The sequence below is a fragment of the Elgaria multicarinata genome, chromosome 3 (genome assembly GCF_023053635.1).
Source record: "Elgaria multicarinata webbii isolate HBS135686 ecotype San Diego chromosome 3, rElgMul1.1.pri, whole genome shotgun sequence".
NCBI classification, from domain to species: domain Eukaryota; kingdom Metazoa; phylum Chordata; class Lepidosauria; order Squamata; family Anguidae; genus Elgaria; species Elgaria multicarinata.
The window spans coordinates 120,556,797-120,583,072 of record NC_086173.1 but is presented as its reverse complement, the minus strand read 5'-3'; the positions used below and the strand labels follow the sequence as shown (position 1 = coordinate 120,583,072).

The 26,276-nt window shown below is 43.0% G+C and overlaps 1 protein-coding gene across 3 annotated transcripts; it reads left to right on the top strand.

The window, feature by feature from the left end:
- Positions 1 to 9,126: 9,126 nt before the first annotated feature.
- ZXDC (ZXD family zinc finger C) lies at positions 9,127 to 26,243 on the top strand. 3 transcript variants are annotated; one of them, XM_063121385.1, is made up of 10 exons: positions 9,127 to 10,395; positions 13,748 to 13,900; positions 14,998 to 15,076; positions 15,662 to 15,792; positions 17,540 to 17,710; positions 18,449 to 19,134; positions 20,115 to 20,199; positions 22,162 to 22,316; positions 22,861 to 22,962; positions 23,309 to 26,243. In XM_063121385.1, the coding sequence occupies exons 1-10, from the start codon at positions 9,156 to 9,158 to the stop codon at positions 23,393 to 23,395; spliced, it is 2,889 nt and encodes a 962-aa protein (XP_062977455.1). In that variant the 5' UTR covers positions 9,127 to 9,155; the 3' UTR covers positions 23,396 to 26,243. The 3 variants fall into 3 exon arrangements, with proteins under 3 accessions (XP_062977455.1, XP_062977457.1, XP_062977456.1); XM_063121387.1 differs by lacking the exons at positions 22,162 to 22,316; positions 23,309 to 26,243 and having other exon boundaries at positions 22,861 to 22,942; XM_063121386.1 differs by lacking the exons at positions 22,861 to 22,962; positions 23,309 to 26,243 and having other exon boundaries at positions 22,128 to 22,255.
- Positions 26,244 to 26,276: the final 33 nt, after the last annotated feature.

The window sequence follows — 26,276 nt, the reverse complement described above, 5'->3', positions numbered from 1 at the left end:
TTTAAGATGATATAATAAATCCATCTTGAACTATCTTCCAGGTGTGCTGTTCTTTTTTTAGTTTTCATCATTAGGGAAATGATGGGAAGAGGCTCGGGCTCAGAGAAACCAGGATTGGAACCCTCAGTCATCTGCTGTAATAAATTTGCAAGGCACTTCGAGGAGAAAGTTGCTTGTATTCACTCAGAACTTGATGCCACAGTTTTTGCAGAGCCTGGGGAGGTGTCTAGTGCCCCATCTGGTTTTGTTTCCTTGGATCAGTTCCAGTTGTTGCAGCCTGACGATTTGGACAAGATGCTTGAATCAGTCCATCCCACCACATATAAGCTTCACCCTTGCCCATCTTGGCTAATTCAATCCAACAGAGGTGGATTGATTGGGTGGGTCCAAGGGGTGGTAAATGCCTCCCTCTGTCAGGGAGTGGTGCCTGCTGCCTTGAAAGAGGCTGTAGTGCACCCTCTCCTGAAGAGGACCTCCCTGGACCCAGAGGGATGTGAGAACTACCACCACATTGCTACTATCCCCTTTTTGGGCAAGGTGCTTGAGCATCTGGTGGCTGGGCAGCTTCAGATGTTCTTGGAGGACACTGACTATCTGGACCCATTTCAGTCTAGTTTCTGGCCAGGGCACGCCACTGAAACAACCTTGGTTGGTTTGACTGACGACCTACTCTGGGTGAAAGACAGGGGTAGTGCTACCCAGTTGATCTTCCTGGATCTCTCAGCGTCCTTTGATACCATTGATCATGGTATCTTACTGGATTGGCTCTGGGAGATGGAAATAGGAGGCACTGTGTTACAGTGGTTCCACTCCTACTTGCAGGGCCGATTCCAGAGAGTGGTATTGGGGGATTCCTGTTCCACCCCATGGCTATTAAGCTGTGGGGTGCCACAGGGCTCTATTCTATCACACATGCTGTTCAACATTTATATGAAGCCACTGGGTGACGTTATCAGGGGTTTGGGGTTGGGCGTCATCAGTATGCTGATGATACTCAGCTCTATTTCTCCATGTCGTCTGAGTCAGCTGGGGCGGTGAAGGTGCTGGACCAGTGCCTGGAGGCTGTAATGGGCTGGATGAGGGCCAATAAACTGAAGCTGGATCCTGATAAGATGGAAGCTCTGTGGATTGGTGGTTCCTGAGTCCAGGAATTGGGTAGGTGACCTGTTCTGGATGGGGTTGCACTCCTTCTGAAGGAACAGGTGTGTAGCTTGGGAGTACTACTAGATCCATCTTTGTCACAGGAGGCCCAGGTGGACTCCGTGGTGCGGAGTACTTGGTGCCAGCTTTGGCTGATCCACCAGCTACAGCCTTTCCTGGACAGGGACAACCTGGCCACAGTAGTACATGCACTGGTAACTTCCTGATAAGACTACTGCAATGCTCTCTTCGTGGGGCTGCCCTTGAAGACGACTCGGAAGGTGCAGCTAGTGCAGAATATAGTAGCTAGACTACTGGCAGGTACCTCTTACAGAGACCACATAACACCGATCTTAGAAGAATTGTGCTGGCTGCCTATATGCTTCCGGTCGAAATTCAAGGTGTTCGTAATGACATTTAAAGCCCTAAACGGCTTGAGACCTCAAAACTTGAGAGAGCGCCTCTCCTTATATATGCCTGCCCGAGACCTTAGATCTGTTGGAGGAGCCCTTCTCCGCCTCTCACCAACACAAGACATACACTATGGTGGGATGTGGGAGAGGGCTTTCTCTGGTGTGACACCCTGACTGTGGAATGCCCTCCCCTTGGAGGCCCAACTGGCGGCAACGCTGACTTTATGCTGGCACCAAGTAAAGACATGGCTTTTTAACAAAGCCTTTGATGGCTAAATTCACCAAGCTTGCACATTGTTTTAACAGTTTTAATTGCTTTTACCGCTTTTAAATTCTATACTGGTTTTAGCTTGATAAATTGTTTGTTTTAGCTGTGTATATTTATCGTTTTTTATAGTTGTATAATTTTATCTCTATGCCGCCTTGAGATCCTAGTGATATAGGGCAGGATACAAATGTTTTAATAAATAAATAATAGGGAAATTCATCTACACATATTCAACATTAATGGAAGCCTTTCAAACATATCACAGTCATAGAATCACAGAATAGCAGAGTTGGAAGGGGCCTACAAGGCCATCGAGTCCAACCCACTGCTCAATGCAGGAATCCACCCTAAAGCATCCCTGAAAGATGCTCGTCCAGCTGCCTCTTGAATGCCTCTAGTGTGGGAGAGCCCACAACCTCCCTAGGTAACTGATTCCATTGTCGCAATGCTCTAACAGTCAGGAAGCTTTTCCTGATGTCCAGCTGGAATCTGGCTTCCTTTAACTTGAGCCCATTATTCCATGTCCTGCACTCTAGGAGGATCGAGAAGAGATCCTGGCCCTCCTCTCTGTGACAACCTTTTAAGTATTTGAAGAGTGCTATCATGTCTCCCCTCAATCTTCTCTTCTCCAGGCTAAACATGCCCAGTGAATGGATCTCAGTCTAAGAAATGAATGTAAAAATACTGAACACCTACAGTATTCTTGTCTATCAATTTAGAAATGTAAGCCAAAGAAGTAAAAGCCCGGAATATGTAAATTCTAATTCCATTTCTACATTTAATCATGATGCTCCTTCAGTCAAGAAGTTTGTTCAAGTTTGTGTTCAAGATTCGGTATTGTTGTTAGGTCTCAGTATTTGGAGACACTTTTGTCCTCAATTGCATGGGAGGAGGGAACGCACCTTTCACCTTGGCACAACATTCTCTTACCCATATGCCACATAACTAGGCATGGACTAATTGGTCAGTTTCAGTTTCTCATATTTTCCAGTCTTCAGTTAGTTCAAAACTTCTGGAGCAGAAGAAAATGCCACCACTCTGCTCCATGGACTGTAGAGGGCTGCAGCTGTCATGGGTTGTGGCTGTTGGCTGGAACGGAGGCTGAAATGATCTTCAACTGCAGCTGGTCAAAAAACCTCTTCCCGCTTACCAAGCTGCAGTGATGGATTGCACTCTGTGGGGCTGTTCTCAATGAAAACAGCTCACAGTGACACCTTCTGAGTCACTAAAGCAAAATGTAAACATTCCTGACTTGGTGCCCAATCATTCCTGCCTCCCCATATATTGTTTATGTTCCTGTGTTGTAATATTTGAATATACCAATAAATTTAAAAGCTCCCAGTTGTCTTAGAATTTACACGCACCCAGTTTGAATATAGCTGCAGCCAACCTATGGTATTATTTATTTATTTATTTATTTATTTATTTATTTATTACATTTTTATACCGCCCAATAGCCGAAGCTCTCTGGGCGGTTCACAAAAATTAAAACCACAGTAAAACACCCAACAGTTTAAAACACAATTACGAAATACAGTATAAAAAGCGCAACCAGGATAAAACCACACAGCAAAATTGATATAAGGTTAAAATACAGAGTTAAAACAGTAAAATTTAAATTTAAGTTAAAATTAAGTGTTAAAATACTGAGTGAATAAAAAGGTCTTCAGCTGGCGACGAAAGCAGTACAGTGTAGGCGCCAGGCGGACCTCTCTGGGGAGCTCGTTCCACAACCGGGGTGCCACAGCGGAGAAAGCCCTCCTCCTAGTAGCCACCTGCCTCACTTCCTTTGGCAGGGGCTCACGGAGAAGGGCCCCTGTAGATGATCTTAAGGTCCGGGCAGGCACATATGGGAGGAGGTGTTCCTTCAGATAACCTGGCCCCAAACCGTTTAGGGCTTTAAATGTTAATACCAGCACTTTGAATTGGGCCCGGACCTGGACTGGCAGCCAATGAAGTTGTAAAAGGACTGGCGTAATGTGATCTTTCAACATCTCACTTAGAAGCTCTTGGCCATCGATGTTAAATCTTAATACTTACGTTTCATCATTCACTTCAGAGGAGGGAAGGCACCTTTCACCTTGGCACAACATTCTCTTACCATATGCCACATAACTAGGCATGGACTAATTGGTCAATTTCAGTTTCTCATATTTTCCAGTCTTCAGTTAGTTCCATTGGATTTCTGCATCATTTGATGATTTTTTAAAATGTTAGCATGAAAATTCATATGCATTTTCACGTGTGTTTCTCCTCCTAATATAATGTACTTTTGTATATTGTTCTCATTAATATACACATTTATTCAAGTAGGCTTTTGTTGTGTAAGCTGAGCTGTTGGGTTGGAGGCTATTTTTACTCTGTTATTGTTTTTTTTATTGTGTTTAATATATTTGTTTTATCTTTGTTTTTATCAAGTATTATGAGTAACTGAGTGCCATTTTGGTACAAAGGTGGGGTATAAGTCAAATAAATAAATAGTGTGAACAATTAATATGTGGAATTTGCCCTTTTGTGCAGTGGTGGAAAAGGCTGAGCTACATTACTTCCAGCTCCAAATCTGCAATTCTTTGCCATGGTTTTTGTTCCATGGTTTAGTATCAGCAGAATACAGTTCAAGCTATGCTATCGATTAATCATCCCAAATTGACAAGTCCAAGCTAGCTGTACAACAAAGACTGAAGACTTCCATTCATGTTTTTTTGTTATTAAAATTATTATTATTATTATTATTATTATTATTATTATTATTATTTATATAGAGTTAACATGCTTGTGGTCACTATTTGTCAGATGACTTTGGGTATATTAAAATGCATTAACAAAGCCAACTGAGTAAATAACTTTTCTGGATACAGAGTAATTTATATTTATTATAACAGTAAACAAATGCACTAAAATGGTGGTTGTGTGCATTGATCATCAATCAATGATTTGTTTGGAGTGAAGTCACCTGTGGATTGCAGTAGAAAAGAAATGATGGCCTGATTCAAACATAAGAACAAAAATGAGTAGATGAGAGCCTGAAGCTTGCATGCTCCCCTTTCCTTGCCCCTTCGTCAGACGTGAGAAGAGGAGATAAGGAAACTTCCAGTCACAGTTTGTGACAAACAGCAGTTTCCCGTTCCATGCAAATACAGAAAGCTGGTTTGTTCACAACCCAGAATATCAAACCAGGATCAGATTTTTCCACGGTTTGTCGTTACATTTGAATCAGGCCTCTATAGAATCATAGGGTTCAAAGGCACCTCAAAGACAATCTAGTCCAGGATAGGAAACTTCCAGAAGTCCTGGGCCCATTTTTGCAAATTTTGAATTTAGGTTCACATAATGGTTCAAAAGTGTGAAATTAGAATCAAAACTGAACAACTTTCTCCCCCATCCTAAACAGTACCATTGTAAAATGTTTTGCAAGGTGGTATGGCACCATCTGCTGTTTGAATAACATTACAACAAAACAATTAAATTTAATTCTCTTCCCACACAATCCAGCAATTGTTATAAAATGTTATAGGCATTTAAAGACACAATTCAAAGACACTTCTGCATGCCTAAGGCGGAAAAGAAACATAATTTCAAGTGTGGAGAACTAATATTTGTTGCTTCCAAGACATTTGTTTTCAGGTCAGATAATAATTCCCTCAGTTTCTGATGTTCAGAGGGGCGTAACAGTGCTTATGTAGCCAAAATGCCACCACCCACCCACAAGAGAGAGTTATCAACAGGTTTGAAAAATCTCCAACATTTGCAGAAATCCAAATAAAAATATTAAAAACATCTTTAGAGAAAAAAACAGTGGTGGGGAGACACTCTCCAGGACTACCCTTGAAAAAAACATGGCTGGCTGACTAAAATCACCCGTTGTGAAATGAACTTCATGGAGAGGCTTGCCTGGCATCTGCATTGCACCCTTTCTGGCACCAGTCTCTGCATTGTTGCTAGGTTTTATTTTGATTCAACTTCTATACTGTAGTTTTAAGCTTTTACATTTTATATTGTAGTTTATGATGTGTTTTAATTGTTGTGAACTGCCCAGAGAGCTTTGGCCACTGGGTGGTATAGCAATATAATAAAAATAATAATTTAATCATCATCATCAAACAGGAGCACTCCACACTGCAGCATTTTGTTGCGGATCCCACTTTTGTGTGTTGGAATGTCTGATTTCGCCTTCAGCCCCATTCATAGCCACAATCAAGCACTTACGTAGTGCTTGTGACTTTCAGGGGTTCAATGATCCAGTGGGACTTCATAATTATAGAGAATAAGTTGTCTGTATATCATGCAAAGAAACATCATTTGCAATTATCAATCTAGTGGGCACCTGCTATCTTGGCCAGTTCTGTATATCTAAACTGACTGAAGATATTTTCACCTTCTTACCCTAATTCTGTCAGGCAAGGGCCACCTGCACAGACACGGACATTGTGGAGGTTTTAGCAATCTGTGGGCTGGAGGTTCTCCATTTTCTATGGGGACAGGCCCTGCCATTGTCTAACCCAGTGTGGCATAGTGGTTGGAGTGTTGGACTGGGACTTGCCAGATCCAGGTTCTAGTCCCCACTTGGCCATTGAAACCCACTGGGTGACTTTGGGCAGTCACAGACTCTCAGCCTAACCCACCTAGTTGCAGGAAAACAAGCTCAGGGCTCCCACTGATTCTGCATTATGGTGAGTTAAATAATTATTACATTATATATTACAATGTAATAATAATAGAAATAAAGTGCACAATAAATGTAATGTGCATGAATCATCCCAAAACCATCCCCTCAACCCCCCCCCCCCTCTGGTCCGTGGAAATATTGTCTTCCACAAAACCCGTCCCTGGTGCCAAAAAGTTTGAGGACTATCAGGTCTGTAAATTCCCCCCTCAACAATTTAAAAATCCAAACCCCTGACTTGATTTCCCCCCTTCCATTCCTTGCATCTGAGTTCTGGACTTCATTACATTTATTTTCCCCATAGAAATAAAATAGAAGAAACTAAAAATAAATAAATAAATAAATTCATACCCCTTTCATAAAATGACAAGGATAGTTCAGCACACTGAAGCAGTGATACAAATCACAGAACTGCTTTAAATTTTCCTAAGGTTTTCCAACGAATTCACTGATTATTATTTTTATTTAACTATTAGCTCTTGTGCCAATTGGTGGGGTGTGGGATGGAGAAGGGTTTTTCACTTCTCCTGTAATTTAGTTATTTCATATCATCCACCTGCAGTTTCTCTAGACTGAAAGCCCAAAGTAAAATTGTTAAAAGTCACAAAGACTTTTGCATTAAGGTATTTCCATTGGAGTTCTACTGATGGTAATTTTGACCAGCAAAATATCTCAACCTATGCCAATATGAGCGAGATTTCCCAAAACTTTTGCTGGGTGGGATCAGGAATTCTGAGCCATGAAGGAAATTCTTTCCCAACATAGATATAGATAGTAGTTTTTAGTCATCCTCTATGGTATGTGGTTTGGCTCGCTTGCTTGAATAGTGCAAAGGAAGAAGTGGAACTCTAGTTGGTACTAGAAAACAGTAATTAATTTTTAAATAATGCATTTTGACCCATAGACCTTCCTCTCCAATTTGTTTGACATAATTGGGATGTTGTATATTTTGAAACAATTGCTGATAACTGTTCATCCTTCTTAAAAAAATCGTTTTAAAAAATTAACAGTGTTGCCATTACTATTTATCATCATCATCATCATCTCTCTTTTCTTACGAGTGGTGGTCTTTCTAGATGAACATGATGGGCTTTACCAACTCATGCTGTCTTTTACTGATTCAGAAATTTCCTACTACTGAACATGTTTTAAGTGTGCCAGCTTTCCTGATATTGGTGTGGATGTATTTTAAGAACATAAGAAGAGCCATGCTGGATCAGACCAAGGGTCCATCTAGTCCAGCACTCTGTTCACACAGTGGCCAACCAGCCATCGGTCAGGGATGAACAAGAAGGACATGGTGCAACAGCACCCTCCCTCCCATGTTCCCCAGCAACTGGTGCACGCAGGCTTATTGCCTCAAATACTGGAGATAGCACACAACCATCGGGGCTAGTAACCATTGATAGCCTTTGCCTCCAGGAACTTATCCAACCCCCTTTTAAAGCCATCCAGATTGGTGGTCATCACCACATCCTGTGATAGTGAGTTCCATAACTTAACTATGTGCTGTGTGGAGAAGTCCTTCCTTCATGCAACCAATTAGTAGGCCTAATTTCTGATTTTTTTCTGTAAAAGAATAAAAAAAAAGTGTTGATGGTGACTAATGTGACTAACGGAATACATGTAACTTTCCCCTATTGCCATAGTTCTTTAACTTCCATAGCCAGTGGTGTTAATTTCAGATACATTGAATGTCTCCCGTTCTTTATTTCAGTGATTTTAACATTAAGATGTTATGTAGAACAGGTTTGTCTTAATTATGTGCTGTGAAACCCTTTTAAAAAAATCCCTGGCCGAACCACCTAATGAAATGTGCTGCGCACGCCTATATATACTATGTATACTTTCGTGCATACATAACTCACCAGCCCATGGGTTATCTACTCACAAAACAATTTTCCTTGATAAACCAGGATTAGCTGCCAGTTTTTCCCTTAGTTGTCTACTCTCCCATTCAAAGTTGAACATAGCAGTAGCATATGGGATGTGTGTGTGTCTGTGTGGAGGGCGTGATTTTACTCACTGGCAAGGGGAAGGTGCTCCGCACATTAATTAATATTTCACTTTAGCCTGGTGAAGAAAGCAAATTAGAGGGCTGTGCAATAGCAGTGCTGAAAATCCCTTTAGGAAAATGCTTAAATACTGTAGTAGCCCTCTGCCGACAGAGCCTTGTTTAAAAGGCCTAATCGGAAGGCTATTCAGTACGGATTTTCCACTGAATTCAATAGATGTTACTCCCAGGTTTACGTGAGCATAGGATTGTTGCTCTAATAAGCATACTTTCTAAGTCCAGTGCTCCACTTGCTTCTGAGTAAACATGCTTAGGTTCGCTCTACATGTTAAAACCAAATCATTACGGGCTTCGTTTATACAAGTCGCCCTATTCTAGTTCCCTTCTTCTACGCCCTTTCCCTGGGTTTCATAACTCCCTAGCCCTCTCTCTCTCTCTCTCCTTGCATCCTCCAACATCTGCCGTTTCCCCAACTCCGTTCCAGGAAGGCCATCCTCTCTATTATCTATAGAACTCCCGCCTCCGGGTTTTCCGCGCTGCCGCGTAGCCCCGGCTCCTCTCTGTCGGGCCTACGATCCGCTCTCCGGGTTTCTCCAATCGCGCGGGCGGCTCCGCCCCGCGGCTCCGGTTTCAGCCGCTGCTACAGGGACCCCCAAGATGGAAACGCAGGGGCTGCCTGCCGCCGTGGAGGCGGCCCAGCCCGAGCCCGGCGCCCAACAACATGGCGGCAGCGCCGTCGTGGACGACGCGGCTTCCTCCGCAGGGCCTGCTCGCCGACCGCCGCCTCCTCCTCAGCCGCGTGACTCGGCGGCGGCAGGAGCCTGGGGCCTGGACGTGTCATTCCCCGTGTTGCTGCTGCTTGAGGGGAAGAAGCCGCCGGAGCCGCCGCCGCCTCTGCCTGCTCCTCCGCCGCCGCCTCCCCCTCAGCAGCTATTGCTGCCGCCAGGACCCGCCGCCAGCAGCACTTCCGTCCCTACCGCCCTCACGCTGCCGCCGGGAGCCGGAGGCCCAGGGCAGCCGCAGCCGGACAGCGACGCTCTGCTGCTGGTGCTCAACTTGGTGCGGCAGGGCGGAGCCTCCGGCAGCCCTTCGCGCGGACCCACTCAGGCACTGCAGCCGCCGCAGCATCAGCGGGAGCGGGAGGAGAAATCGGGCGGCGAAGGAGGCGAAGCCCCGGCTTCAGGGCCTCCGTCTGAGGGGAGCGGGCCGCAGGACGACTCCGGCAGCTGCTCGGGGGCCTCGTCCTTCTCGGGCACGCTCACCATCAATAACCAGAGCCTGCTGGTGCGCTTCGAGAACGGGCTGCTCAGCCTCGGGGGGCCCGCGTCGCAAGCGCCGCCTCCGACCTCTCTTCCGCCCCAGCCGCCGCTCCTTCCTCCTCCGCCGCTGCCCCCTGGGGCTTCCGTCGAGCCTCTGGCTCCAGCCACCGGCGCCCCATCCGGTGCAACGTCTTATCTTTGCCCCGAGCCTCGCTGCGCCGAGGCCTTCTCCCGCAAGCAGCTGCTGCGGCTGCATCGGTTGTCGGCGCACGGCGGGAGCCCGGTTGGTGCGGCGCAGGATGGCGGAGGAGGAGAAGTGGCGGCGGGCCCAGGCCGCGCGGCGCGTCCCTTCTGCTGCCCGGTTCCCGGCTGTGCCTGGGCCTTCGCCACCGCCTACAAGCTGCGGCGCCACCTGCACTCGCACGACAAGCTGCGGCCCTTCGCCTGCTCCGCGCCTGGCTGCACTAAGCGCTTCACCACCATCTATAACCTGCGGGCGCACGGCCGGGCCCACGACCAGGAGGCGACGCACAAGTGCGAGGCTTGCGGGCAGCGCTTCCCCAGCGCAGCCCGCCTTGGGGCGCATCAGCGGCGGAGCCATCTGGAACCAGACCGGCCTTATCGTTGCGAGTATCCAGGTAACTGCTCTACCCCGACAGTTCTGTTTAGGGACGCTGTTGTTGTTATCATCATCATCATCTATCCCCACCATCATCTAACTCTATTAGCTGGTTAGTCCTTGGCTTACCCCCTAGTAGTTACGCTTAGGCATGCCCAGAGGTCCCATATTCCAGTTCTTGTGTGCATGCTGTTTCTACCGGAAGAGAGCTAATTTTAAATCAAGTGTACATTCTAGTGCATACAGGTTTCACAGTTGCCTTAAAGCAATGGTCTTCAACAATGGGTCACGATATTTGTCCAGATGGGTCGCAGCACGGCTCTTGCTGCCATGTTGTGGCCCGTGTTGCAGGTTGGGAATCCGAGGTGAGTCTCCGGTCTGGACCAGTCAAACTGCTGCCTTAGAAAATTCAAAAAATGCAGATAGCAGATTTAGGAGTGGGGGTGGGAATTCAGATGTACCAGTTAAGGTGAACCACCTAATATTGAGGTTTTCTAATGTTGATATAAGAACAGCTTGTGTCTTTCTTCGCCCTGTGTGTGTGTGTGTGTGTGTGTGTTCTAGTTAGTACTTCATACAGAACTAAATACCTGTAGGCTTTTATTTTTTTCAAATTGAGAGTAGATAATTGTCCCTCTAGCCTTGGTGTATGACCTGAGAACTCTTGGAATTGAATGCAGCACAATTGAATGCATATTTATTTATAAATGTCCCATAATGTTAAATGGGCCTTACTTGCAAGCGGTTTGAAAATGGTATATGGAGTGTGTCCTGAACTGAACCCCCCCCCCCCCCGCCCCCAAGCTTCTCTTGGAGAGAACACACAGAGAAGGCCTTGCCACTGAAATTGACTTCAGGGACTGGGTAGGTTCCTTTGGGGAGAGACGGTCCCAAGCTATGTAAAGATTTATAGATTAAAACCAGCACTTTGAATTTGCTTTGGAAACAAATTTGCAACTGGTGCAGATGAACCAGGACTGGATTTATATGTTCACATCATTTAATCCTGGCCAACAACATGGCCACAGAATTCTGCTCTAGTTTCTGAACTATCTTTAAAAACATAGCTCAACTTACAATGCATTGCTGTAATCTAACCTAGAGGTTACCAGAGCATAGACCTCTGATGCTAGCTTATCCTCATCCAGTTTGGGTCACTACTGAACTATTAACTAAAGCTAGTAGAAGGCATTCCATGCCATGGAGACTGTCTGAGCCTCCAATGACAATGATGGATCCAGGAGTACACCCACGTTGCGCACCTGTTCCTTCAGGCGAAGTGTGACCTCTTTCAGAGCCAGTTGCACTTCCCCCATCTGGACAGAGGAATGCCGTCTGCCAGCAGAACCTCAATATTGTGTGGACTAAGCTGCCGTTTATTGGCTTTCATCCAGTCCATTACTGAGGCCCAATGCTGGTTCAGCACATGTACCACCACATCTGCCTGAGATGAAAAGAAGTAGAATTGTGTCTCCATCAATGACAACGTACCCTGAAACTCTCGATGACCCCACACAGCAGTTTCATGTAGATGTTAAAACAACCTGAAGGAATAGACTTGATCCCTACAGAACCCCACATTGGAGGCTTCATTAAGCAGAGAAGTTCCCCCAAGCACAACCCTCTGGAAATAACCAGGTCAGAGTGGAGCCACTGCAAAGCAGTGCCCCCAACTTGGACAGCTGCTCCAGATACCGGGATTGATGGTATCAAATTCTACCAGAGGTCAAGGAGTATCTACTGGACACACTCCCCCATCTCTCTCCCAACACAGGGCATCCAAGACAGTCTAGAATCAAAACGAGGCCTGAACCCTAACTGAAATGGATCCAGAAAATCAGTCTCATCCAAGACTGCTTGGATATGATCCATGACCAGTCATTGAAGGACCTTGCCCAGGAAAGGAATCTGCACAACTGGTCTAAAGTTCTTCAGATCTTCCAGATCCAAGGTGGTCTTCTTAATGAGTTGTCTTACAGGTGATCTGGGACCACTCCCTCTCATATCATGTACCTGGCCCAAATAGCTGTCTCTTCCCTGTTAGATTTCGTGAGCCATCATGCAAGGAGGTTAAGAATCCAATGTGCAAGGGGTCACAAGTACCCATCCAAGTATCTTGTCCATGTCCTTCAACCATACTAACTAAAATTCAATAATATTGGAACAGACAGCACTCTGGACACTTCCTGAGATTGATCTGCTAAAACTGGAATCATCGTTCCAGTGGATGCAAGCGAGTTTATCCTCAAAATGCCAAGCAAATGCATCACAATTTACGATAGATCAAATATTGTCTTACTTAAATAGATGGTTTCTGATCTCTATTTGCCCCTATAGCAATTTTATCTTTTTCAGTACAGATGAATTTTTATTTGATTTTGACCTCTTTTCTAAGGGCTTTGTGGCACCCAGTGAGGTAAACTTGGTTGAGAGATTGTGTCTGGCTGAGTCACCTAGTGAAACTTTGTAACTAAGTGGAGATTTTGACTCAAATTTCTCTGGTCCAAACCCAACACTATTTAGAGGAAGGACAGTGGCTCACTGGCTGAGCACCTGCTTTGGGCCCAAGTTCAATCCCCAGCATCTCCAGATAAGCCTGGAAAAGGTCCTCCCAGAAACTCTGGAGTGGTAAAAGGTCTGAGCCATGCCTTGTATTTGATTGACCAACAGAAGGACCATCTAGTCCGGCATTCTTTGTCCAAAAGTGACCAGCCAGAATAAAAAACAAAAGCTGAGCTGAAGGCTTTCTGCTATTATTATTATTTACACTTATATACTGCCCCATAGCTGAAGCTCTCTGGGTGGTCCGTCCCCAGCACCTGGTACTTGGAGGAAATCTGTGTCTGAAAATGGAGGTTTCATTTAACTATCATAGCCAAAACTGTCTTTATAATAATTATGACTTATGCCAGAATATTCATTTGTCTTGAAGGTGCTTCGAGACTCCTGTTGGTTTTTGCGGTGACAGACTAATGCAGCTAGCCCTTTGGAAATCACCACAAGTTGTGTCTGTATGTGTGAATGAGGCAAACGCTTACACATTACCATGTTGGAACACTAAAATATTAGGTTTGGAGAAGAAATGCTAATAAACCGACAAGAAAATTGAATCAGAAGGAAAAGAAACTACACTGTGGCTTTTAAGAACTGGAGAAAAAGGGAATTTAACTACAGCTCTGATATTTATAAATTTAAAGTAAACTGTATTGTTGCATTGGGAGTAAAGTTGGTCCAGAGCAAACTGCTTTACCTCTGTTATCCTAAAGAACATGGTTATTACCATTAATAATTGTAGCAAGCTGAATAACAAGTTGCATTGTTTGCTTCTGCTTTCCCCTAAAACACAGTTTGTTTTTCCCCTCTCTCTGCAGGTTGTGAGCGGACCTTCATAACAGTGAGTGCATTGTTTTCTCATAATCGAGTCCACTTCAGGGAGCAAGAATTGTTCTCCTGCTCCTTCCCAGGCTGTAACAAGCAGTATGACAAAGCCTGCCGACTGAAAATCCACATGAGAAGTCACACAGGTGGGAACTACAGCGTTGTTTAAACTTGGCACATAGTTGGCATATAAAAGGTTTCTGTTAAAATAAAACATATCCCTGATTACTAAATGCATATTTTTTCTTTAGGAAATCTAAATCATATGATATGAAATACTTACTCATAGAAGTTGCAGTATTAAGGACTAAACAACAGAATAGTTTCTATTTGAATTTTCATCCAACTATTTGATTTATTTGAATCCTGGTATTACCCTGTTGTCCTTCAGTACGTTGCTAGTAGGCTAACATGTTAGCATGTAACTTCTAACTAAATAAAATCAGCAAACTTGGGCTTGGGTAAGTAGGAGGTGGAAGCAAAAAGAATTTAGCATTTAATCAATTGCTATGGGGGAGGCTTCCTTGCATTTGACAAACTTGAAATAGCATTTGCAGTTTTATAGGGTGAGTGTCTTTAAGCAGTTTTGTATTCTGCCTCTTGCCTGGGGTCAGTAGCATCCAGTCCCTTCAGAATTGAGCAATGGAAGCCGTGTGTATGGCTGGCTCTGAGACCTCTGATGTAAAGGAACCAATAGCCCTTTAACTCAAGTGCTCCATTTGCGCAAGGCACTGGCCATGTTGACTGGGAATGATAGGCATTATAGTCCAAAACATTGGGGGGACACACCAGGTTGTGGGAAATTAGTTTAGCTGCTCTCGCTTACGGGAGGCTTAGTGTTTTATGTGAACATGGCCAAAGAGAGAGGAAGCTGGCAGAGGTGTCAGTGGATGGGTGAGCATGTCTTATTTATTTTAAAAGTTGATTCATTTAAAGATAAGGCTCATAGAGCAGCTTGCAAGCAGCGTAAAACGTGACAATAAAATGAGCAATAAACATAGAGCATAGTAGTTCTAAACCCTTAAATTCTGGGAAGTTTACTAAAGTGCTTTGTTTTCTTGATGGTAATGGAAGATAGGCAGGATCTATACTACTGCTTTATAATGACATTGAACTGCACTGACAACTGTTGGGGCCCCTGACACGTTCCCTATACTGTTTTCAAACTGTTTTCATAGTGTTACAACCTGTTTGGCGTAGATCTGGCCATAATTGCAATCTTTCTTTTCTTTTTTCCATTAAGGTGAAAGACCTTTCATCTGTGACTTTGAAGGTTGTGGCTGGTCCTTCACCAGCATGTCAAAGCTACTAAGACATAAAAGGTAAATGTCCCGACAGGTGGATTTATTGATGCAGAATTATTGCTGTACACTGTTATATATAGGTCCTTCAAGGTCTTGCAATCTAAATCTTGACTTTGGAGGTGCAGGAAAGGAAAAGAGACGAATAGGAGCAAGTGCAGTTACACATAAACAGATGGTTTCAGTTGGGGATGAGGCATGAATTACATCTGAAAGATTGTTTTTAGAACTCTAAAAGTCCTGATGAGAGTAATATGAGTTTTCTGGAAAATTTTGAATTGCAAAAAATTCTAAGGCAAATTAGGTTGATTTCCATAGGTCTATTTGCATAGGAACATTTTCAGTTTGAATAAGAAAATGTTCTGATGCCCTAAAGCAGGGGCGGACAACGAATGAACTTCTGAAATTGGAAATTTTCCATGGAAAAATTAAGTGGTGGAGAATGTTCGGCTTTGGAAACTTCTCTGACCCAATTCATTCCCTGTTTAATAATATTGGTATTCAACTAAAAATGCTAATGTCTGTCTTCAACCCTTTGATACCTAAAGTCTCTAGAATGTGTCCTTGGTACTTGATAATAATATAAAATTGTTTTCATTCTTGTAGGAAACATGAAGATGACAGGAGATTTACCTGTTCTGTAGAAGGCTGTGGAAAATCATTCACAAGAGCAGAACACTTGAAAGGCCATAGTATAACTCACCTTGGCACAAAACCATTTGAGTGTCCTGTAGAAGGTATTATTGTACTTGTGACCCCATATTCTTGTCTTTACCTCTTTGGTTGCCAGTCATGCATTAAGAGCCAAAGAAAATAGGATGACAGATGTATGCATCAGGATTGAATTGCTGATTAATCATTATGATTGGGAGGAAGAAGTCTTCAAAATACAGCATTATTGGGAGTAGGGAGCTGAAACCTTCCTTCCAAAGACACTGTTTTCCCTCCAGAAATGACCAAGGTATTCTTCTGATGTATCTTTCTAAGGTGGGATTGGGAGGCACTGTCCTTTGGTGGCTCCAGTCCTTCTTAGACAGGTGATTTCAGAAGGAAGTGCTGGGGAATTCCTATCTGACACTATGGCTGTTGTCCTGTGGTGCCCTGTTTAACATATACATGAAACTGGTGGGAGAGGTTTTCTGGAGTTTGGGGATTCATTGCCACCAGTATGCTAATGTCTCCCAACTCTATCTCTCTTTTCCATCTAAATCCAAGGGAGCTGTTCTAGTTCTAAATCAGTGTCTGATGTCGGTAATGAACTTGATTAGGGCGAACAAATTGAAGTTTAATTCAGACAAGATAGAGTTGCTCTTAGAAATGCCGATTAAAGAATTGGGATTCAACTCGTACTAAATGGTGTTACGCTTCTGAAGACTCAGGCTCGCATTTTGGGTGTGCTACCTGAATTTAGCCCTGAATCTGGATGCCTGGGTTTCAGTAGTGGCCAGGAGTGCACTTGCAGAACTGAGGGTACCCATTCCCAGAGATGTCTGATCTGGCCATGGTCATGCATGCCTTAGTTATATCCTGTTTGGACTACTATAACAGGCTCTAAGTGCCTTTGAAAATTGTTTAGAAACTTCAGCTGGTACAGAATGCTGTGGACCGACTTTTGACTGGGGCTGGTTACAGGGAATGTATGGCTCCCTTGTTAAAACAGCTTCACTAGCTACCTGTCTATTTCCGATCACAATTCAAAGTGCTGGTTATAAAGTTCTATATGGCTTGGAACCAGGGTACCCAGAGGACTGCCTTCTTCCATGTAAAGTTGCCTGGGTTTTAAGAAGTTTGGGGGAGACCCTTCTTTTGGTACCACATTTGGTGGAAGCATGAGAGGGGGCCTTCTCAGTTACTATTCCAAGGCTCTGGAACTCCCTGCGGAGGGAGGCTTGGCTGGCCACACTCTGTTGTCTTTGCCTTACCAGTCAAAGGATATTTTTCTTCAGGCAGTTCTTTGACATATAAACTAGTCTATTGCTAAAGGGTTTTTTTATTGGTTGGGTTTTGTTTATTTCTTGTATAGGTGTTCTTAACTGTTTTTAATTTATTTGTTTGTATGTTATACTTTAAGGTATTGCTTTTATCTATATTTTATTTGTTACCTTCTTGAGTGCCATCTTTTAACAGAAAGGCAGGATATCAATTAAATAAAAATGCTTTTTTAAGCCTGTTTTTTCCCTGTGGGGATCACAGAGCCCCACCAGGAAAGATACAGGGGTGTGTTTTTAAACCAATGTTAGGTTGAAGGGTTCAGCTCTCCTACCTACCCATGCTGTGCTTTAACCCTCACCACATATTTCTGTGCAACCCTGGGGTGATCTTGATAGTCATTTTCAACATGTAAATGGAAAAAGAGAATGTTAAACTAAATATTTAAAGGCATGCTCAAATGTAGTCTTCTTTGTAATGGCTACACATTTTTGAAGTACATTCATGGATGATAGAGCAAGATGACAGCATTTAAACTTGGATACCTTATTTCAGGTTGTTGTGCAAAGTTCTCAGCACGCAGTAGCCTGTACATTCACTCCAAAAAACACCTTCAGGATGTGGACTCACTGAAGACCCGTTGCCCTGTATCCAGCTGTAATAAATTGTTCACTTCCAAGCATAGTATGAAAACACACATGGTCAAGCAACACAACTTTAGTGCAGGTATGATCTCCTGACTGCCAGAAATAGATCTCTGAATTACATCTGCTATGCAATAATATTTTGAGTAATATCACTTGGTTTTATCTATGGTATTGAAACTTAGTGGTTATTTTAGAGAACCAAGATGTTATAGTTAAGAACCAACCATATTACTATAAAGGCTTGTTTGCCACTGAAAATTGCCTCTGTATAGTAGAAGCTCAGCCTGCTTTTGGGAGCAAATGAATTGTTTTCCTGGGTGGCTCGGTCAAATCGAATAGTAGGTACCCATGCCAGCTTCTGGGGAGGTGCACCATGTACTATGCAGTCTGGATGACACATGTAGAAAACTGACTTTAAATCGTTGCCACAGTTGCATGGAGCTTTGACCACATGGAAATTATTACAGCAGCCATGCCACTGTGGATAATATATACATTAGATCCCTGTTTTGCATCAGAGAGGGTGGGTGCTAGTAGGAAATATAAAGTGATCTCAAAGAACAGTGTAGAAGTAGTCATAGTGGCATACAGAAATTGGGTCATAGCAAGCCTTAGCAACACTGGCTTCTGCCAGGTAAGAGGTATCTTGGCTAGATTGATTACGACAGCAGGCTGCAGCAAGTTTGGGATATGGATGCATAGCCCAGTTGAAGGTAGAGGCAACAGGTGGAGTTCATTGTTGGCATTTGATTCCCATGTTCCATGTTCCACTAGCTTGTTGGTTTTATAAAGTAAACTTGCCAAATCTTCGTTTCAGATCTCTTAAATCAGATGGAAACTATCGGTTCCCTCACGCCTAGCAGTGAACTCGCCAGCTCAGGACAAAGTGACCTCAGCAATGTAGACCTTGTGTCCCTTTTTTCCAGTGTGTCTGGACACACTTCTGGAATTTCAGCTGAGATGGCTCTGATAAACTCTGGAATTCTCACTATAGATGTTGCTTCTGTGGGCTCCACGCTTGGAGGCAATCTTTCCGTTGGTAGCAATTCTCTTGGTCAGACGGTTGACCCACTGATTTTAGTGGCTAGCAGTGACATTCCGCACAGTCTGGATAGCTCTCTTCTGTTGGGAACCACTGCCACAGTTTTACAGCAAAGCACTTTAAATCTGGATGATGTACAGACTGTAAATGCAGAAGCCTTAGGTTCATTAGCATCTTTGTCCACAAGGAATTCCAGTCAAGACCTGCACGGTTTGACCTCCAGCAATAACCTGTCAGTAGACACAGCCACTTTAACCCCTTCCAGCAGCCTCGGGGGTAACAATGCATCTGAATTGCTGGCTCCAAGTAAAGCAGAGCAGACTTTGCTTCCTAGTCTGGATGTTGTGGGACAACAAGAAGGCAGTAAAGTGGTGACTGAGTTTGTGTTCTCCAACCCTCCAGGAAGTTACAGTGCACAGAAAGAAACTGATTTGAGCACGGTGACTGGCAGCTCTTTTCTGGTATGCAGTAACTCTCAATAACTGTAGTTTTCATTAGTATCTTAGCTTTGAGGATATTATATTGCCGTGTATGAGCCGTCCTTTCTACCAGATCAAATGGGTTTGTGGAATGTCTGCCACGAACGAAGTCGCCGTATATTTTGTACAATGTAAGTGGTATAAATTGTGGTTGCCTGTGAAAGTATTAAATCCAGTTACACGTTGTGCATCACACTTGGCGGAAAGAGGATACTGTACTAGTTGGAGTTTAGTGTAATTATCTCCTTTCCATAGTTGTAAGTACTAAAAGCTCTGGGTAATTTGGGACTGATTGGTTAGTTTGGGACTGATTGAGGAAGTTGTACCCTGTTCACTGGTTATAGAACAAGGAGAATGGGCAGCAAGATCATTTGTTGAAGAGTTGACTCTCCCAATTCTTCATTTTCTTCAACATGCTGTTGATTGCATTCATGGTAAGAATTGGGTTGCAATTATAGTTAAGCCCATATAAGTTTAAGGAAGGTTCTATATTGGGAGTTGCATTAGAGAGTATTGTGTTAGTTTGAGGAAGACAGAAGAAGACCAAAAACAATCCTGAGTTACATCTGCATGTTGTGCTTTTATAGAAGCTTTTCCTACCTGTTCCAATGTCCTGTCAGTTGAGGTAAATGGTTGGTTTCCGTGCTTGCACCATTATCCCATTAAAATGTTATGCTCATTAGCATAGATTAAGTGAACCGACTTCACTTGCACAATGGTGCCTTGCCTTCTCCTCTGTCCTCTGGATTCCCCCGCCCCTTGAAATCTGCTTCATTGGGTCCCACAACCCTCCAGAGCAGATTGTGATGGTGTGCAGGGTGCTGTAGAAGATGGGCCCTATTGGATACAACCCAAATTCCAGTGCCAGCATGAGAAGTATATTGTCTGAAACAAAAACTCATTAGATCCTAAGGGCCTTCCTCTTGTTTTGGTGACATGAATAAACCTTCTTCTCTCATCAGGAGAGTGGTGGATCTGCGAGAACAGATTATCGAGCCATTCAGCTTGCCAAGAAAAGAAAACAGAAAGGAAATGGTAATGACATAGGTGAGTATTAGTTATTCTAGGAAAGTATGCAATTTTCACACTGAAACAGTCTAAAGATTTGAAGATAAACGTGCTTAGACATCAGATTAGTGAGGAAGTGCCATGGTTGGTCTGAACTATCTTATGTTACAATAGTGGGTATGTTATTTTGCAATACAAATGGATGAATGAACACTTTTCCTGTCTGTTCACTTTTATGCTTTTGAATGGAACATCAATTGTAATTTATCCATATAACCTGATCTCAACCATATTTACTGAAGAATTTCTATTGATTACAATTACTTGCATCCACACCAACCTTGATGCAACCAGTGGAGCAGTTTCTATGGGTGTGTGCATGTCTGGTCCAGTTTTATTGGATCAGTTTCATTTATTGTGATCAAAGGATGTATTCAAGATGTTTTAAGGGATTCAACTTGAATCTTGTGTGTTTGCCCCTTGCCCATTATGGCTAATAACATCTAGCAAAAGGAAATAAACTGGGTGGGTTTAGGAGGTAATTAAACAGTCCCCCTGACCTTGAAGGAAGCGGTGGTGCAGCTGCCCTTAAGAAGGGCTCCTTGGAACTGGATCATTGTAATAACTGTCTCCCAGTTATGAATATCCCTTTCTTGGGAAAAGGTTGCTTTTGAACTCATTTTCAACAAAAGGTTGCTTCCAGGCTCTCCTGGATGACACAAGATGATCTAAATCAGGAGTTTTAAATGGGAACTGTTGGCCTTACAGATGATGATGGACTCCAGTTCCCATCAGTTTTAGCCAGCATGGCAAATGATCAGGGAATATGGGAGTTATAGTCCAACCATATCTGGAGGGCCACAGGTCCCTTACCTCTGATCTACAGATCAATTTCAGTCAAGTGTCAGGCCTGAGTTTTGCACAGAAACATCCTTGGTTACCTCAATGGCTGCCATCTGTCAGAAGAGAGATGGGAGGAGTGTGAACCTGTTGATTTTCATTGACCCCTTAGTAGCTCTTGATATCTATAATGGTATCCTTCTGGGCTGGCTCTGCAAGTTGGACAGACAGTGCTATGGTGATTCCACCCTCTTTCAAAGGGTGGTGCTGGAGCACTTCTTGGAAGGTGTGTTATTGGCTTCTGAGGGTTTCCATCTTGCCCCCACACTCTTTACTATCTATATGAAGCTGCTGGTTTACTATCTATATGAAGCTGCTGGTTGATTTTATCCGGGGATTTAGAATTAAGTGTCGCCAGCATGTTGATGACACCTAGCTTATCCTTATCTGGATGGAGTGAGGCTATACAGGTGCTGAATCATTGCCTGGATTTGGTTAAGGGCAGAATGGGGACCAGTTAGCTGAACCTGAATCCTGACAAGACAGAGATGCAGTGGGTGGATGGTTCCTGTATTTGGGTCATTGGTATTTAACCTATTCTGGAGGAGTTTGAACTCACCCTAAAAGAGCTGATTCACCTACAGGGGGTGAGCTTTGTCACTGGAGGTGGAATTGGTTTCTGTGGCATGGAGTGTCTTTTACCTGCTATGGAGGGTCATTAGCTGTGACCACTCTTGTACTAGCACACCTTAAAGTGTCTGTTGTGGAGCAAAGAAACTTCAAAGGAAGATTGGCATGAAACACTGCTGAGTTATAAGTCTCAAGAGGTTCAATTCTATTGTCAAAGGCTTGAATCGGGATAAAAGTTTTGTTATCACCGTACATGCATTAATTGGCTTAACACAGTGTCATGATGTTTGAGTGTCACTGTCAGTACTTTTCTGTATTTAATTCCCCTCTGACCTCATTCTTTGCCATTCCCCCACCTCCCCATCATGTGTACTCTCTGATGCCCTGTATAACACTTCGTGCATCTGATGAAGTGGACAGTGTCTGTGAAAGCTTATGACATAATAAATTTGTCAGATTTGAGGTGCCACAAGACTCTGTTGTTTTTGTTGCAACAGACTAACAGAGCTACTCCTCTGGAAACTATTTCAGGAACCCCTAACTCTGGCATAAGAAAAGGCAAAGGTGATAAAGTTAGTTCTTCTAGCCATGGGAATCGGTTATGCAATAGTGTTTTACCAAATGGAAGCCCAACTGTGAGAGATCCATCAGCTGGCACACAGTTTGTTCAAATTCAGCTGCTTCAGGTAAGAAATCACTACCTGACTTAAGGAAGCTAATCTACTCATTTAAAAAGAAAATTACTGCGTGTGTCAAATGTACAGAGTAAATATTTTTCTTTATATGACAGAACAGTGGCTGTCACTATATACAGTGATGCATATAGTGTGCCTTGTTTTAAAGGAAATTGATTTTTGCTGCCATGCTGCATAATTTTAGCAGCAAAATCAGCAGCATGGCAATAACAATTTTGGTAAGAAGGGGTGTGGCCCTTGGTAGGTTTGGGGGAGGGAATTGACCCCCAGATCTTCTGAAGTTGTGTGGGTAGTGTTTGGCTGTTTTGTAACGAATGCACAAAGTGGTATCTTAATTATGCTTCAAGTCCATAAATAGGCGGTAGTATGGATCATGTTCTTCCATGGAAATGAGTAAGATTCCTAACTTCAGGATCAAGAGTCTTAAAATGTATAGGTAGGAAGGCATGTGCCTCTTTGAAATAGTAGCAGACAATCAGGTGGTTGTTGAGGGATTGTCTGTGGCTAGAAGCTGATTTGTCTCGTTTCTCCTTAGGATGATTCCCCAGGAGAGGGAGATCTGCCCTTCCAGCTCAGTTCTCAGTCATCCTCTTCGCATTCTCAGCTGACAGTGGACTTACCTGTTCATATCCTTCAGGTATGATCTCTCTAAGTTGCAAGTTGGACACTAAAAGCAACTTCAGCTGTCCTGCTGGATAAAAATGGATAGCTATTATAAGTTTACGATAAGGTGCCTTTGTTTGCTTGTTTTAGGTTTGAATTAATGGTAAAGTGGAAGCAAAAACTAAAAACACAGTGCAGACAAGTATGATTTTTGGTCAGCAAGTATTTGTGCCAGTTGAGGAAACATTGAATTTTTTTATCAAATAACTATAAACTTGTGTGAGCCTTGGAGAGTGTGTCTATGTAATTTAAGCAACATAATTGAAGAGCTGCTGTGAAAGCTGTGTGTAAATTCTCTTTTTTCATTCTGCTTTGAACAGGAGCCACACAATTCTGCTGAAGAGGATGCCAGTTCTGATAATTCTCAGTTTACAGGAAGCACCATTAACCTACAAGACCTCGAATGATTGTGTTGGGGACAGAAACATTGAAATGTTCAAGTGCAACAGCATCTTGAGGAATAGACATTTGTTACTGCTTCTAAAGAAAGAAGTGAAAAATAAGAGTGTGCACACACATCAGTGCTACTTTGTGGCTTGCGTGATGGTTATCGTGCAATGAAAAACTTGTTCAGTAAATTTTATTTGATAAGGCTCTTGGAGATCTTGGTATGTTCTCTTTTTGGTCAGAAAAAAGGTACTTATGGGAGAGTTATTTAGGTTATGCAATGGATGCTTTGGAATCCTGTCTTGGAGTGGATGTGCTGTGATGATGCTCCACACTGATGCTTCTAAGGACAGTCCTCAAATACTAATTAACAGTTATGCGTGGGAATTTTTCTTGATGTTCATACAAGTAGGTGACGAGAGGTGTCCCTAGCTGTAAATTGGACTGAGATGAAAGAATAATGCAGACCACTTCAATGATTCTTTTCAAAAGCTGACAGTGTTTGTGGCATTGTTGAATACAGTTTTAAGGAGACAAAGGCAGAAAAAATAGTATAGTACTCAGGGGTAGTAAAGTTGAACTGTAGTTTCTTGCTCCTGCTATACCTGATAACTTTTTTTTAGACACTGCCCTTTAGGAGGCTGCCTATTATACATTAATTCTTACATCCTTGATTATGTTTACAGTAATACAAAAACAGTGTTGCCAATTCCTGTGAAATCGCCACTTTACTCCATACATCTGAAGAGGTGGGCTATAGCCCACTAATGCTTCTGCCAGAATGTTTCTAGTCTTTAAGGTGCCACAAGACTCTGTTTTTGCTGCACTAGACTAACACGGCTGCCCTCTGGAAATTGTCACTTTAATAATGTATATCCCAGTCCTGTGCATGTTTACTCAGAAATACTCTTGTAAAGTTCAATGGGACTTACTCCCAAGTAAGTCTCTAGGATTTGCACCCTTGGTCCATTTGCCATTTTACATGCACACATTCTACTTGAGCAAAGAGCTTCCAGCTAATGTTCATAATACGTGACAAACAGGTTGGTGACTTCTCGACTGAGAAGGGAAATGCATCTTTAATTAAACTTTTAAAACAACTGCATTTTTTAAAATTGTAGATACAAGGAAAATAATTGTGTAGACCTTTTAAGAACAAATACCAAGACTAAGCAGAAGAATAAATAAGATATCAGTGTTCAACAACAAATGTAAAGGTTGGAACTTAAATCATTCTTTTCATGATGTGCCCAAATAGCTGTAAAGTTATACATATATAGGATTGGGTTAAAGAGCAGTGTGAGTGACCTTTTATTCCCATTGAGTGTGAGTGTGAAAGAACTTTTATTTTTTACAAAACAAGATACGCTTGTGTTCTTAAACTTGCATGTATTTATTTGCAGTGACGGGATGCACTAAAATGATGTTGCTGAGTTATAAATAGCAATGGTGTGTGTGTGTGTGTGTGTGTGTGTGTGCACATGCGTGCGTAGGGAGTCAGAAATCAAGTTCGCTGCATTGGCCCCTCCCCAACCCTATTGTGAATTGGACCCTCTGAAGTTTATGCCCAGTTAGGAATGGACTCGCCCTTTTGGCATCCAATGAGCAATCAGGAGGGCTGGTGTTAAGGCCGCTATTAGATTTTGGAATGCTGCTGCTGCAGCAGCAGCGTCCTCAACGCTGGGACTCCTCCCATTCTCAGGGATGTCAGAAGCCCTTGGAACTACATTTCCTAGGATTGCTGGTACCTGGCGGGAATTGTTCAGGCCTATTCAGTATTATGTCACCAGGAGCACAGTGTGGCTGGAATGGCCTCGGAAATAAAACTATTTTCTGACCTTCCAAATTGAGACTGGGGAGGGCTTACCCATAATTAGTTAGAAATGTACTAATCAATTCCTGTGCCTTTTGAACTCCCATGTCCAGAAAAATGCAGTAGTATGAAAGCATTTTATACAATTACTTCAGATTCTGATTTGTGGGTATTATATTTTTAAAAGATATTCTTAATTAACAGGTTTAATTTCTCATTGTCAGTGATGTAAAACCTATTGACTACTGTCTTGACCTATTAGCATACTTCTGCAATAGCAAACTTGTGCATAAAATATTTTTACGACCTTGAGATGAAGTCTTCAAGCCAGAAGGAGTGAAGAAAGTGCTGGTTTTTAAAGTCTTTTTGGGCTTCTATTTTTTACATCACTAAAAATATCTGTCAGCTTGAAAGAAACTAAAACTGAGTCAGTCTTCTACAAAGGTATGACATTGTTTGTTTGAAAGAGTAATAGGGGGCATATTATCCTCCAAAATCGTCACCTCAATTTTTTTTACTTGGTGGGATAGTTTACACATCTATCTTGCCAGTGATCCTCTGTGGTGGGGGTGCAGGCACACCATAGGCAACTTGTGTATGAAGCAGGTAGTCCATGAGGAGGCCTATTCACAGGATATTTTCCCCACCCCACACCCTTTCCTGAGCAGGAATAATTGCTTTCCCACAGCCTTTTGTATAGAGTGCCTGCCCTGCATGTCACCTTAAGATGCATGGTGGAATGGGATGTGAGCAGTACATCCGTTTCTTCACCACCGAAAGAGGATCACTGACAAAAGAGTGTGAATTGGATCCATCTAATGTGGTGCTTCTGTTTTACAGAGTCATACTTATCGAAGAATAAGTTATTGCTTCTGTGGGACATGTAAATGTATTTTCTTCTAAAAAGTTTATTTACTCATCTTTGTATCTCATTGTACATTCCTAACAGCTTTAGGATAAACATCAGATTTATTCCAGCACAGTCCATTGCTGGCAGTGGACAATTGAAAATTGCTGAGATAAAAGGACTAATAAAAACCACTCATGTCCAGTTTCTCCATTTCAGCTGGGGTTTTTGTTTGCTCTTT